The sequence below is a fragment of the Dipodomys spectabilis genome, unplaced genomic scaffold (genome assembly GCF_019054845.1).
Source record: "Dipodomys spectabilis isolate Male_0828 unplaced genomic scaffold, ASM1905484v1 ptg000163l, whole genome shotgun sequence".
NCBI lineage: Eukaryota > Metazoa > Chordata > Mammalia > Rodentia > Heteromyidae > Dipodomys > Dipodomys spectabilis.
The window spans coordinates 7,790,034-7,802,772 of NW_024870840.1; the positions used below are offsets into that span (position 1 = coordinate 7,790,034).

A 12,739-nucleotide genomic window follows, 5' to 3' on the forward strand; every position below is an offset into this window, starting at 1 on the left:
CATCTGTAGTGGGGCATCTAGGTTGTTTCCATATCCTAGCTATTGTGAACAGTGCTGCAATAAACATGGAGGTGCACGTGTCCTTGTGTATTGGTTCCTGTTGTTCAGGGTAGATGCCGAGAAGTGGTATGACTGGGTCGTAAGGGAGGTCAATCTTTAGCTTTCTAAGGACCCTCCAGACTGCTTTCCAAAGTGGTTGTATAAGTGTACATTCCCACCAGCAGTGTAATAGGGTTCCTCTTTCTCCACATCCCCTCCAGATTTGTGGATGTGGGACATTCTGACTGGGGTAAGGTGGTATCTCAGGGTTGTCTTTATTTGCATTTCCTTCACCACCAGGGATGATGAACATTTCCTCATGTGTTTCTTTGCCATTTTTATTTCTTCATTTGAGAAGTCCCTCTTTAGTTCCCTTGCCCATTTAGTAATTGGTTTGTTAGGTTTGGGAGGGATTATTTTCTTGAGTTCCCTGTATATACAGGATGTTAACCCCTTGTCTGATATTACTTTTAATTTTTAAAGGTACTTACCTATTGAGGGGAAAAATGGAGGAAAGCAAAGATAGGGTGACATTGTTTAAAAACAAAATGTACTTATTACCTGACTTATGAAATGGTAACCTCTCTATATAACACCTTAATAATAAAAATAAAATCCTATACATACATATTTAAAAAATGCTTCCCTATTGTTTTTCATAGTGGCTATAACCACTTCAGCCATGAGATTAGTTTAAATCTCTTGAGGCTTTTCAGGGAGTGACATTTATCAAGATGCACTGTATTCATAAAATGCTTTGTTGAATGGCAACTCCTTTGAGCACTCCTGAAAGACTACGGATGTCTATGTATGTGTGTGTGTGCATATATATATATGCACACACACACATACACAGACATATATATATATAAATGAAAGCATCCACTTGGCTTTGTTAACTGTTGCTGTTTGCTGTTGGGACTCAGCCATGAGACTATGAGGAGCAAAACAGAGGGACTATATGTACATGCTCTGCCTTGTTCTACTTGAAATCCCAGAAAACAGCAACTATTAACAGCTAGACACATCTGAGTGATCCCCAAAATGTACTTTGCAATAAAATCTAAATATTTTATTTATGTGTGTTAAAAAAATCAACAAATGGATGTAACAAAACAATTCATCATGAAATCTGAACATTACTTAACAAGCCCGCTTATAACATTAGTGGACTCTAAAATGCTACAGGCTGATGCTCACAATAGCAATATGGGAGCCCTCCTCCTCAGCAGACCCTACTCTGACCGGAGCAAAGACAACTGTGTTAAACACCCTTATTTCCCCCCCCCAATAAACTGGTGAAATCATGCTGTTTGGATACTTTCAGGCTTGCTTCTTTTAGTACTGGATAGGATCTCTACTACAGTTTATGTATCCATTCTCCTGTCAATGAGGTTTCAGACTAGTTTTTTGTTTATATTCTCGTACAATGCTGCTGTGAATTTTTTTTCCCTCTTTGGTGATGGGATTAAATCTTTGTGAATGCTAAGCACTCCTTACCACTGAGCTACTACATTCTCTGCCTCATGACATAAAGGATAGACAAACATTGCTTTGAATAAATAAGACACTGAAATAAAATATATTAGCAGTATACAAAAAATTGTAATTCAAGTTGCTTTTAATATAGTTTTAAAAACAATTCCATATGTAACTACAAATTTAATCAGGGAAAAAATATCCGAAAGTCTCTTAATTAACCATTAATACATTGCTTTCTTTTTTTTTAAGTCCTTGGCTTACTCTCTTGTATTTATAAAGTTTTAAACTACTGATTTTTCCACTTCAGCATTTTATGTTTAATGCACATTTTTCCCAGCTGATAATTATAAAGCTGTTGAAAACAAAACATGATTTCAGTAGGGAGAAGTTTCCTTTAATAAGTTGGTAAAGATTACAAGATAATATTTTTAAACTTTTCATTACTATTAAGTTAGTTATTAGTAAATTTCACCCCTACCCCCAAGTTCAGCTTCTTGTCTGTTGTAAAAATCTTCATAACAAAAATGTACTTTGACTGCAGTAAAACCTTCTATTTGGTTTTTTAAAAAAATCAAACAATAGATGTAAATAATTCATCATGACAGTAAGAGATCTGCCTGTGGTGACATGTGAAATGGCATGTGTGGAGTGTACCAATCCAGCTGTAGTGGCAGTGACAGGCTCTGCTGATCATCACGCTAATGGAACAGCAGAACCTCTGCTTCCTCGTGAAAAGCTTCAAAATAATGGATGAATCCAGTTTGAAAACAAAGATAGCTATGATACACCCACTACTTTAAAAATCATTGAGTTTTTATAATCTAACAGATATTGGCTAAACCCCAGGAAAAAGCCAACACTTTGTACCACAGGTCAAAGAGGAGGGTGAGGTGGGTGCTTTTTGTGGAATGGAAGAACAATTTTAATACCCATCTTAAAATGTTGAAAACATTTTGGGCTCAGTCTGTAATATGTTTAAAACAGAAGTAAACCAAAAATGGGTTAACCAAGAACCTCATTCTCAAAACCACATATATAGAAAGTGCTTGTAACTAATATCATACAACACTAAAAATCAATGACCTAGGTCTCATTGCCAGCAATGAGAGTGATCTATGCTAAAGGATGTCTTGATATTTACAAAAGCCAAAAATATATATTCAATTATTATTATTTCCTATAGTTCTAACATTATCATTATACCACTGAGCATAAAATGGTAATAAAATACCTTCAACCTGGTAATAAAAACAATTACATTTGGAAGAGTAAAAGGGAAGGTCATCCCTAGGGACATTCGACTACTAAGTGTACTAGTTCATAAGGATATTACATATGAATAGAACACAATTCAGGAAAAAAGCCAGACAATTTATTTTATAAAATAAAACTGAGAGATTGTAGTTTAGATGGTAAAGAAATGACTTTCTGGTGTCATCTTCACCACATACAGAAACACAGTATTTTTTTTTACTCATTTGTACAAGACAGAAAGGAAACCTAATTCTCTCTGCCTACCCCGTCGTGTCAAACATTCTTTCTCAGGAAGCTCAAGTAAAAAATACCTTGGATTTTGGTTACTTTTAAAAGTCACAATTTCCAGATGGCCTGGAAGCAATGAGTTCGATTTGGTGTGGTCTTGTATTCCAAGAAGGAACAGTAAGTGTATAGCAATTGCCATGACAACTTTCAAGTGCTGTGACCAATGATTTGAGAGTTGTAATCTGCAGGCTCCATTTTTAAAATATGTGGGATGACACTGTCAATTCTTACATTCCCAATCAGACCTTTGAAAAAAAGTTCTTCCGTGATAGTAGCATTCATCAGTCTCAGAGCTGGCAATCTGAGAAGCAATCGGGATAGCCTAAAAGAAGAAAAAAAAGGAAAAACAACTTGTAGATCAAAAAGATTTGGTAGAAATACCACAAACAAAACAAAACAACAACAAAACCAAAAGTTACATTCTCAAGCCATAGGATGTCTACCGATCACCTGGATACGAATGCAATCTGAAATTCTAGAAGAAAGCTTGCTCTTAACTGCTATCCTGTGCTGCCTCCCCTAAGCGTGAGAACTGTGGAACTAAACTAGTAGACTATGAGTGAACACATATATTTAGGAATGACTTACCAACTTATTCCTTATTTTAAGAACAAGCTACATACAAACTATACTATTGCTTTGAAAGCATTAACTATTTCAAATTTCAAAGGTCAAGGTTGACTCTTAGACTGGAAAATAATAGATTTGTTGAAAGATCTTTTAAATAAATTGAATCAAATAGTAGTGAACTTATAGATACCTGTATGTGTCATCTGGATATGTTCTGGTTATGTAGTCCTGAAATTCCACATAAGCCTTTTCCTGAAACTTCTCAATCTGTTCCATGTTTACTAGGCCTGGATGGTCTGAAACATTAAAGAATATCTTGTTACAATTGTTAAAACAGGGATACAGGAGGACCCATTGCAACAATGAGATGTACAAGTCCTTATGTCGAAAAACGAACTTTACAACTTTGGTGGGGGGGGGGGGGGGGGGGGAACAGGGGCGGGGAAAGAGGATACGAAGGGATGGGAAGGGGAAACAAAGGAGGAGGCTACAATGCTTGATAAGAAATGTGCTCATTATCTTACCCATGTAATTGTAACCCCTCTGTACAGTATTTTCACAATAAAATATATTTAAAAAAAAAAAGAATATCTTGTTACCCAAGTTCTTTTTTTTTTTTTTTTTTGCGGGGGGGCGGGGGGTCCAGTTGTGGGGCCTGAACGCTGGGCCTGGGCGCTGTCCCTCAGCTCTTCAGCTCAAGGCTAGCGCTCTACCACTTGCGCCACAGCATCACTTCCGGCTTTTTTCTTTTTGGTTATGTGGTGCTGAGGAATTGAACCCAGGGCCTCAGGCATGCAAGGCAAGCGTTCTACCACTGAGCCATCTTCCCAGCCCCGTTGTTACCCAAGTTCTGAATGCTCATTTACTAGACACTAAAAGTAGAGATGGAGAGGTACAAATCAGTGATTGGTATATAATAAATAGAATAAAAGAACAATGTGTTATATGGTAGCTTTTGTGACTGAACTATTTATCTTTCTAACTCTCCATCTCTACTATATGCAGTCATAATAGTCAATGTACACATGTGAAAATGGAACCAAGTTAATGGTGGAGTTGGGAGACACGAGGAGAAACATGGAAGGGATGACATTGATCAAGATGCATTGTGCATAAACTGACAGGTTGAATTAGAACCCTTTTGTATAATTACTTAAAGGTAATTCTTTAAAATATTCCATTATATGTACATATTATATTTTTTATTCATGAACATTTGGGTTGCTTCTGTTTTATGACTTTTACAAATATTCATGCTCACATTTTTCATATGGATATTTTCATTTCTCTTTAAAAGACAGGAATAAAACTGTTGGGTCACATTTTAAACATGTTTACATTTAACATTTTGAAGAACTACTGAACTGCTTTCCAAGGCACTGTGCCATTTTACACTCCTGTCAACAATGTATGACGATTTCATCTTCTGCACTCTTGAATGTTGCACTTTAATTGAGAAGCAAATGTTTCTATACCTGGGCTGAAGAGTACAATTGCCTTCAGGTAGGCATATTCATATCCATCAATGCAGAGTTTAACCATGCTATTACAAAATTCTTGTAGTTTGAAGATGTGCTCCATCAATAATTTTCTCCTTTCTGGTGACATTTTATCTTTAAAATACAAACAAATGCTTTTAGTTTTCATCTAAAATGTATGATTGTTTTCACCCACACTATTTCCTTCTCATTAGTTTCCAATTTCGAATATAACCGACCTACACATTCAGAATATCTGCAATTATAAACAAAAACCATCTTCAGATATTGTTCATCTAAAAAAATCCTAAACAGTATAAAAAATTCAAATGGGATGTTAGAGAAAATCTGGCCAATGAAAGTACAAGACACTCAGATTTTGGTAATAGGATTTATATTTATATAAATATAAAAAATGAGCAAAATTCTTTCTTTTCCAAAGTTAGCATTCTATTGTAATATATAATATATATGACACATAATATATAAGTAACAGTTAACAAAGTCCAAGTTTTTAAATAAATATTTTAGTTTATTGAAAAAGTGCACGTATAAAAGACAGCCATCAGTGTTTAGTCAACCATAGCTTCCCTGAGGGTAGGCTGCATAACACACGATAGATATAGAAGGGATTACTCAGAACTACAAGTTCTTCTGTGGAGATAGTGTCTCTACAGAAGGAGATAGACAAGGTAGTGCATACCTGTCATTCTAGCAACTAATGGAAGTTTAAAGTGGGCAGACTAATCCAGGTGTGAGCCAGGGCAGGCAAACACTATCAAAAATAACCACCACAGAAAAGAGATGGAGCTGTAGCTCAGAATATCTAACTTTCACTCTAACATTTTTTAAAAAGCTGATGGCTTCTCCTACACCCTGGGGAGGATATCTGGTAAGATGATTTTTACCTTGTTGAAGACTACTGTGAAGACAATTGACAAATGTTGCCAGGATAGTTGCGACATTCATCACTTGCCAGCACTGGGCAAGACCAAGAGTAAAAAGTTCATTCCAATAAGCTTTTACGAGAGATATGCTGTTTTCTTGACTAATGAAAAAAAAACAAAAGCATACATAAGATATTATTAAAATGATCTTTACATCTGATCCATGCACTTAAATATTCAACTAAAATTATTCTAGAAAGACTAATTGAACATGGACTTGACCAGTCTTGTCTTTTATATAGATGACAACAATTTATGAATGCCTAGAAACTTAAATAGCTAGCTTATTATGAACCTTCCAGCCAACTTGTATGTTTGTTTGTTTATTTGTGGTTGTGGGGCTTGAACTCTGGGCATGGGTGCTGTTCCTCAGCTCTTCAGCCCAAGGCTAGTGCTCTACCACTTGAGCCACAGCGCCACTTCTCAACTTTATTTTATTAAAAAAGTTACAGCTTTTATCTTCCATTTTACAGAAATAACAAAGATTTTTAAAAGCCAAAAACATACTTAAAATCTTCCTTGCGTTTTCTTTTGCTTTAAAGAGAGTAAATACTTTTTTTTAACAAACAAAAAAAAATGGGTGATTAGAGCTATTTAATAGTAAGCAACCAATTAGGTAGCATAAATGGTTCATTCTGTATTTTGGAAAAGACATTAATATTCTTATAAAAGAGATGTGCAAGGTTTACTATTATGAATAATAACTAAAAAAGGAGCAAAAATCCTTTCCTTAATTTCTGAATAGAATCTTAGCAGCCAAGATTGTTCTTAGAACAAGAAACATATTTAAAACAAAAGTCAAAATTCTGTTATAAAATCACATAGTTATTTGAAATTAGGTCTCAGGTTGCATCACTGTAGAAAATCTTCAGATACTATATGACTTGTTTCCTGCTTAAAATTATCAGGAATGCATGTTTTTACTTATATGTGATGGTCAAAAAAGTTAACCTAAATGAAGTAGAAAGCAGAATAGCATTCTCATGGTCAGGGACAGATATGGAGGAGGGAGGGTTAGAGAGAAAAATGGAAGGATGGAGAATGGAATCAGGGCTGCAGCTGCACAGGAGAAATTTCTAATGATCTACAAAGTAGGACAAGTATGGTAGACAATAAGAGCTGGGTATTTCAAAATATCCAATGAGAGTATTTTGAACTTTCTCAACCCAAAGAAATGATAGGTATCTGTCTTTATCTAAGACCAATCTGTCTTTATCTAAGACCACCAATATCTATATGCTTCCCAAGAAATGGAGCTCCAATGGATTCACTATATTTAGCTAAGTATGTTTTACAAACATTCGTGGCAAAAACTAAGCATCAGAAGTAAAAATATTAATTTCATGTATTATCTGTGTTAATTTCATGTGGTATTTTTCTAACAATGATTTCTAGTTTAAAATACTGATTTTTTAAAAATGTACTAGGAAGTACTAAAAAATCTATAACAGTACTAGATAGAGAGCTATGGGTGACAATGCTGTCTGGCACTTTTTACTCATATACTGTTTTGTAGAATGGGAACTTGTTTGTACAATTACTTAAAGATAATAAAAAAACAGTACATTTTCTTTAAAGAATCTTATCTAATCTATATTTTTGTGGTTGGCATGATCAAAAATACCATTTGTGATTCTATAGAAGAGCATCAGAAAAGTGACATAAGGAGTATTCCACTGAAGTAAAGTGAAATCAAGAGTTTTTTTCCTGATCTCTCAAGGGAAAAAAAAATGTAGGTTTCTAAGGTGATATGTATCAATTATCCTTTTTTTTTGTTGTTGTTGTTGGTGGTGTTGCTAGTCTTGGAGCTTGAACTCAGGGCCTGGATGCTGTCGCAGAGTTTTTTTTTTTTTTGTTTTTTTTTTGCTAAGGGCTAGAGCTCTACCACTTGAGCCACAGCTCCATTTCTGGCTTTTTTTCCTTGGCAGTTAATTAGAGATAAGAGCTCTCATGGCCTTTTGTGCCTGACCTGGCTTTGAACTGCAATCCTCCTGAGTAGCTAGGATTACAGGTATGAGCCACTGGTGCCCAGCATGGCTCTACTTCTAACCTATAGATGTGGCATTCTGGCTTTTAAACATTTTAGTAAGTTAGTCCAAAGCCAGAAATGTTAGCAGATGAATAAAGCCAGAATTTAAACTGAGCTGTTACTTACACAATTTAGCAAGTAGAAAGCTAAACTAAATTTCCCAGTAGAAATAGAAACTCCTATTTGAAGCTGATACTTTGGGACAATAAGATCCATTTGCTATCAGATTTTATTCTGTTAGTAAAAACACGACAACTGTTTATTGTAGTCACATATTATCTATTTCAAAGCATCTTTCTCTTGAGAAGCAAAAGTTTCTGTGTAGAAAGTGCAGTTAAAGTTTCTGTTCAGGGCCCAGAAAACAATGCAAGTGTTAGCAACAAAGGCATTCAGTTGGGTGAGGATGGAAGGAAAAAACTGGGAGGGAGTGAGGGCAGGGGTGACCTTGTCCAAAAAGAAATGTACTCTGGCTGACTTAGGTAACTAATTTCTCTGCACATCACCTTTTTAATAAAATCTACCTAATTATGCATTGCAAACCCACCAACTAACAGAAAATATCACATTGTTTTAGTGGCATGTTAAAAGATTCAACCTCAGGCTTAGTGTTTACTGGAAGGTTGCAGGGATTGTTAATACACAAAGTCTCCTGTGGCAAATGGTAGTACGCTGGAATCTCTGGTTGTAAGATTCTAGGTAGAAAGCATTATTGCAATACATGCTTTAGGCAAATCACACCAAGTAAATCTACTACTACTGTACAGTAACTTCCTCAACTATGCATAAAGACTTTCAAAAATAACTGAATTCCTCCACATACTGAAACTACAAATCATAAAGTCTATTCTTTCTAAACCAGGGCCTTTTAAGATACAAATGGTATTAACCATGTACTCTTTAAAAATGATGTTACTTTCTTCCACTAATAATTTATCAAAACAAACTTGAATTTTAGAAAATGTTTTTCTCTGTAAAAGTTTGCTGCCAATTTTCGTACCTACAAGTAGAAATAAAATCCTTCCCAACCTAGGACTGACAGACTGACTCCCACAAAGAAAAGTAGCAAGAAGAGGGCTCTGCCATAAAGGAAGTGGTGGCCTTGAGGATACACCATCAACATTTGCTGTCAACGTTTTTGAGAGTATGCATGGGGTGAGTTTTAAGACATGTGCGCTTCAGGCACTTAGAGACCCAGAAATACAGGCCAAGGAATAAGGAATGTCTCACATTGCATCTGTCTGCAGATACAATGCAGACATAATGAGAATGAAGATTGTTCAGACAAGCTCTATACTTTGATAACCTGTTTCTGTTATCATATTCAAAACTCTACAGTCAAAAAATGTGGATGAGAACTAACCAGAATGTCACACGAATAAATACAATGCCATGTGTTTATGCTTAAATAGCTTTTATCTCCATATATAGAGAGAGATAGATAGACATAGATCATAGAATTCCCTTATTATTAGTACCTCGTCCTATCTACTAATTCAACACAAACAAGAGTTATAGTTTATTGGCAGAAATTAAAAAGTTTATGTAGTATTAAATGATGTTGACTGCTAGCTCCAAAGTTATTCTAATTATGAAGACTCCCATGGCTACTACACTAAACTGATTTTAAATACAGATCACGAAGAAAAATGGCTGCCACAGAAAAAAATCAGTTACTTTATAAACAAGAACGTTTTTCGTCAACAGCTAAATTATTTCCATGGGATAATCACACTCATTTTAACAATGGTATTTACAATCAATGATGATATGATTAGAAATTTAAGTTATACACTCTAATTCCTTTCTTTTGATGTTTTACTATAATCATTGATAATCTACTTTGAAAAATTTTATCGGATTACTTTTCTGGACTATATTAGTTACAAACTTAGCCCACTACACTTAATTCTTTAAAAGCAATAAAATTAATAATAATAGCAATAAAATGTAAATTTTATATTGTATTTTAATTTTTTTCTAAAAAACGATAAAAAGAACATTTGAAAGTTGAGTGTTATTTTGAAAGGGCTAACAACCACTTTAAAGGTTAACCATTCTAAATCAGATTTAATGTGTAGCATGTATATATGTATAAACATATACATAAAACATTATTAGTATAATATTAAATCATGGTATCAAATGTTTTGCTGACGATAGGCTTGGCCTTTTCCACTGCCTCACCTTTTCAAATACCAGTTAGTCTGAAGCAATCTAAGTAAGTATGGCAAACTTTTGTGAAGCTTGGATTTCTTACACAATACAACAGAATGAAGATGTACTCTTCCACTGAGCCACCTTCCCAGCCCTTAAGATGTATTCTTTAGTGGTTAAGACCAAGTATCATGGTCCTATAAAGGTTTACATTTTGGTTTCTTTTTGGCAGAGGGAATAAAATGATTGGAAAATAACTATGTTTATTTTTAAACATAATCATTGCAAGTAAATTTCAACTCCCTAGAAACACACCTGTAGTGAGTGCTGAAACAGGGATGGTGAGAGGGAACGAGCATCTGAGACTCTCTTATTCCCTCTCTGTCTTTGAGCCAATCAAAGATGGCCATGACCAATCCTCATGCACTCAATCCAACTTGTTAACGTGGTCAAGCTGTCAAACATGGATACTTTTCCACACAAAAATGATACAGGAAAAAAAAACACAAAACAAAAAAACACACTACTAACCATCTGCCATGATTCCTTATATGACACAATTTAAAGTTACAACATATATATATGTATATGTACATATACATATATATGTCATATATATGTATATATATATATATTTTTTTTTTTTCTCTAATGCAAATCCTCTCCAAATAAACTTCTTTTTTAAGGTATATTTGTACAACCAAAAAAAAAAAATCACATTTATATTCAAGGACTTCAAAACACTCACCCTAGTGCCTGGAAAGAAGGAATCGAAAGTGCCCAGTGCATTGATAAGAACAGCAGTCTGGAGGCAGACTCCCCAATGTAGTGCACATTCAGGTACTCAGGCATAGGAGAAGGCATGGTGAGCTAGTATGAATAGGGATTTAGGTAAATTATCTTAGGACTCAAAGTTCTCAATTGTCAATTCCTTTCAAATCTTGATTAAAACAATACATCAAATAGAGTATAATATAGTCCCCAAAAAAGCTTAATCTTGAAATAAATCCAAATTACTGGATTTTCTAGTTAACAACAGGGCTTAGGATAAGTGAGCTTAGGATAAGTAAGATTCCAATAAAGCAACATTCAGACAAGCAGAATCTTGCTTCATATTATCTGGTTGTGTTTTTTAAAAGTTATTTAATATCTTCCCTCTCTTCTTAGTAATGGTACACAACAAATTTCAGTAGATAGAGAAATTCTCTATGATACAAGTTCTTTTCCTTTAGGGTACAGAGTAAGTTCAGGTGCTCAGATAGCGGAAAGTAGTAAGTGAAGCAGACCTACTGTTGAAACTGGAGCAAGCATATTGCCGTATAATGGGTAGAGCAGTGATTGGAATTCAGCACAATATTAGCCACAAGTGATCCACCTATTTTTTAATTTTAATTTTCTGGGTGAGGACCCAGAGCCTCACCCACAGTAAGCATACATATCAAACTAGATAAGCATGATAGGCAAGCACTCCAGCAACTGAGCTACATCCCCATCCTAATCTATGCACTTATTAATGGTGCCAAGTAATAAAAGAACAGGGTAATTAATAGTTGAAGTCTCATATAAAAGAAAAAAAACTCCTTCAATTTTTTCTTTCTGTGTAGTTTTGGAGACTGAACTCAGGGACCCAAAAAGAAAAAAAAATTAATATTTGAGCCGTGTTTACTGGAGCAATACCTTTAATATGCAAAAATTAGATTAAGTGTTCTTAATTTATACAATAGTGGCATGAAAACTTTCTGTTTTTTTAATCATAAAAGTGAAATAATTTGAAGTATAAAATAAAGAAGTGGCTATTTTTAAAGATTATGTTATGTTACAAAATGAGGAAGTATTTCCTATTTTATCTACTTTATATATTTCATTCATCTCTAGGATTATGAATCAGAAAATCAATCTGGATAAACAATAATCCATTTAACAAGTCTTTTAAATGACAAGAGATAGGATTCTTTTCAGGGGTCCTGTTGGGAGATTATGCTTCCGGGGTCTTCCTTCCTGGTGCTTGCTAGCCAGGTGCTCAACTCCACTAAGCTGACTCAAGCTGCACAGATGTTAAGCCTCTGTGGATCTTTTAAGTTTATATAGTGAATGATACATATTTTTCAAATTGCAAAATCTTAAATAAGCTGAGCTAATTTTTTAAGTGTTGAAAAGAACTAAACTTGAACGGCCTACTTAAGTAGTTATTACTTGCTGTTGTAATTACCTTTCTATCAGTTTCTGCATCAAATTCAGCTAATAGACTACAACGAGAAACAACTTGAAATAAATCCAAGTTACTGGATTTTACAGCTAATAATAGGGCTTAGAATAAGTGAGCAGAATAAAGATTCTAATAAAGCAACATTCAGACAAGCAGAATCTTGCTTCATATTATCTGGTTGTGTTTTTAAAAAGTTATTTAATATCTTCTCTCTCTTCTTAGTAATGGTACACAACAAATTTCAGCTGCATGGAAAAATTTTATTTTCCAACTTATAATAATTATTGTATAT

The 12,739-nt window shown here is 34.5% G+C and overlaps 1 protein-coding gene across 2 annotated transcripts in view; it reads right to left on the reverse strand.

Annotated features, from left to right (window-relative positions):
• Positions 1 to 1,642: 1,642 nt before the first annotated feature.
• Nr2c1 (nuclear receptor subfamily 2 group C member 1) overlaps positions 1,643 to 12,739 on the reverse strand; it is a 40,242-nt gene continuing 29,145 nt past the window's right edge. For both annotated transcript variants that reach the window (XM_042693328.1, XM_042693329.1), the window contains exons 10-14: positions 10,990 to 11,111; positions 6,020 to 6,159; positions 5,109 to 5,246; positions 3,824 to 3,929; positions 1,643 to 3,385 (exon numbers count right to left, since the gene is read on the reverse strand). In XM_042693328.1, the coding sequence (XP_042549262.1) occupies positions 3,211 to 3,385; positions 3,824 to 3,929; positions 5,109 to 5,246; positions 6,020 to 6,159; positions 10,990 to 11,111 (681 nt within the window). In that variant the 3' untranslated portion in view covers positions 1,643 to 3,210. The remainder of the gene's footprint in view (positions 3,386 to 3,823; positions 3,930 to 5,108; positions 5,247 to 6,019; positions 6,160 to 10,989; positions 11,112 to 12,739) is intronic.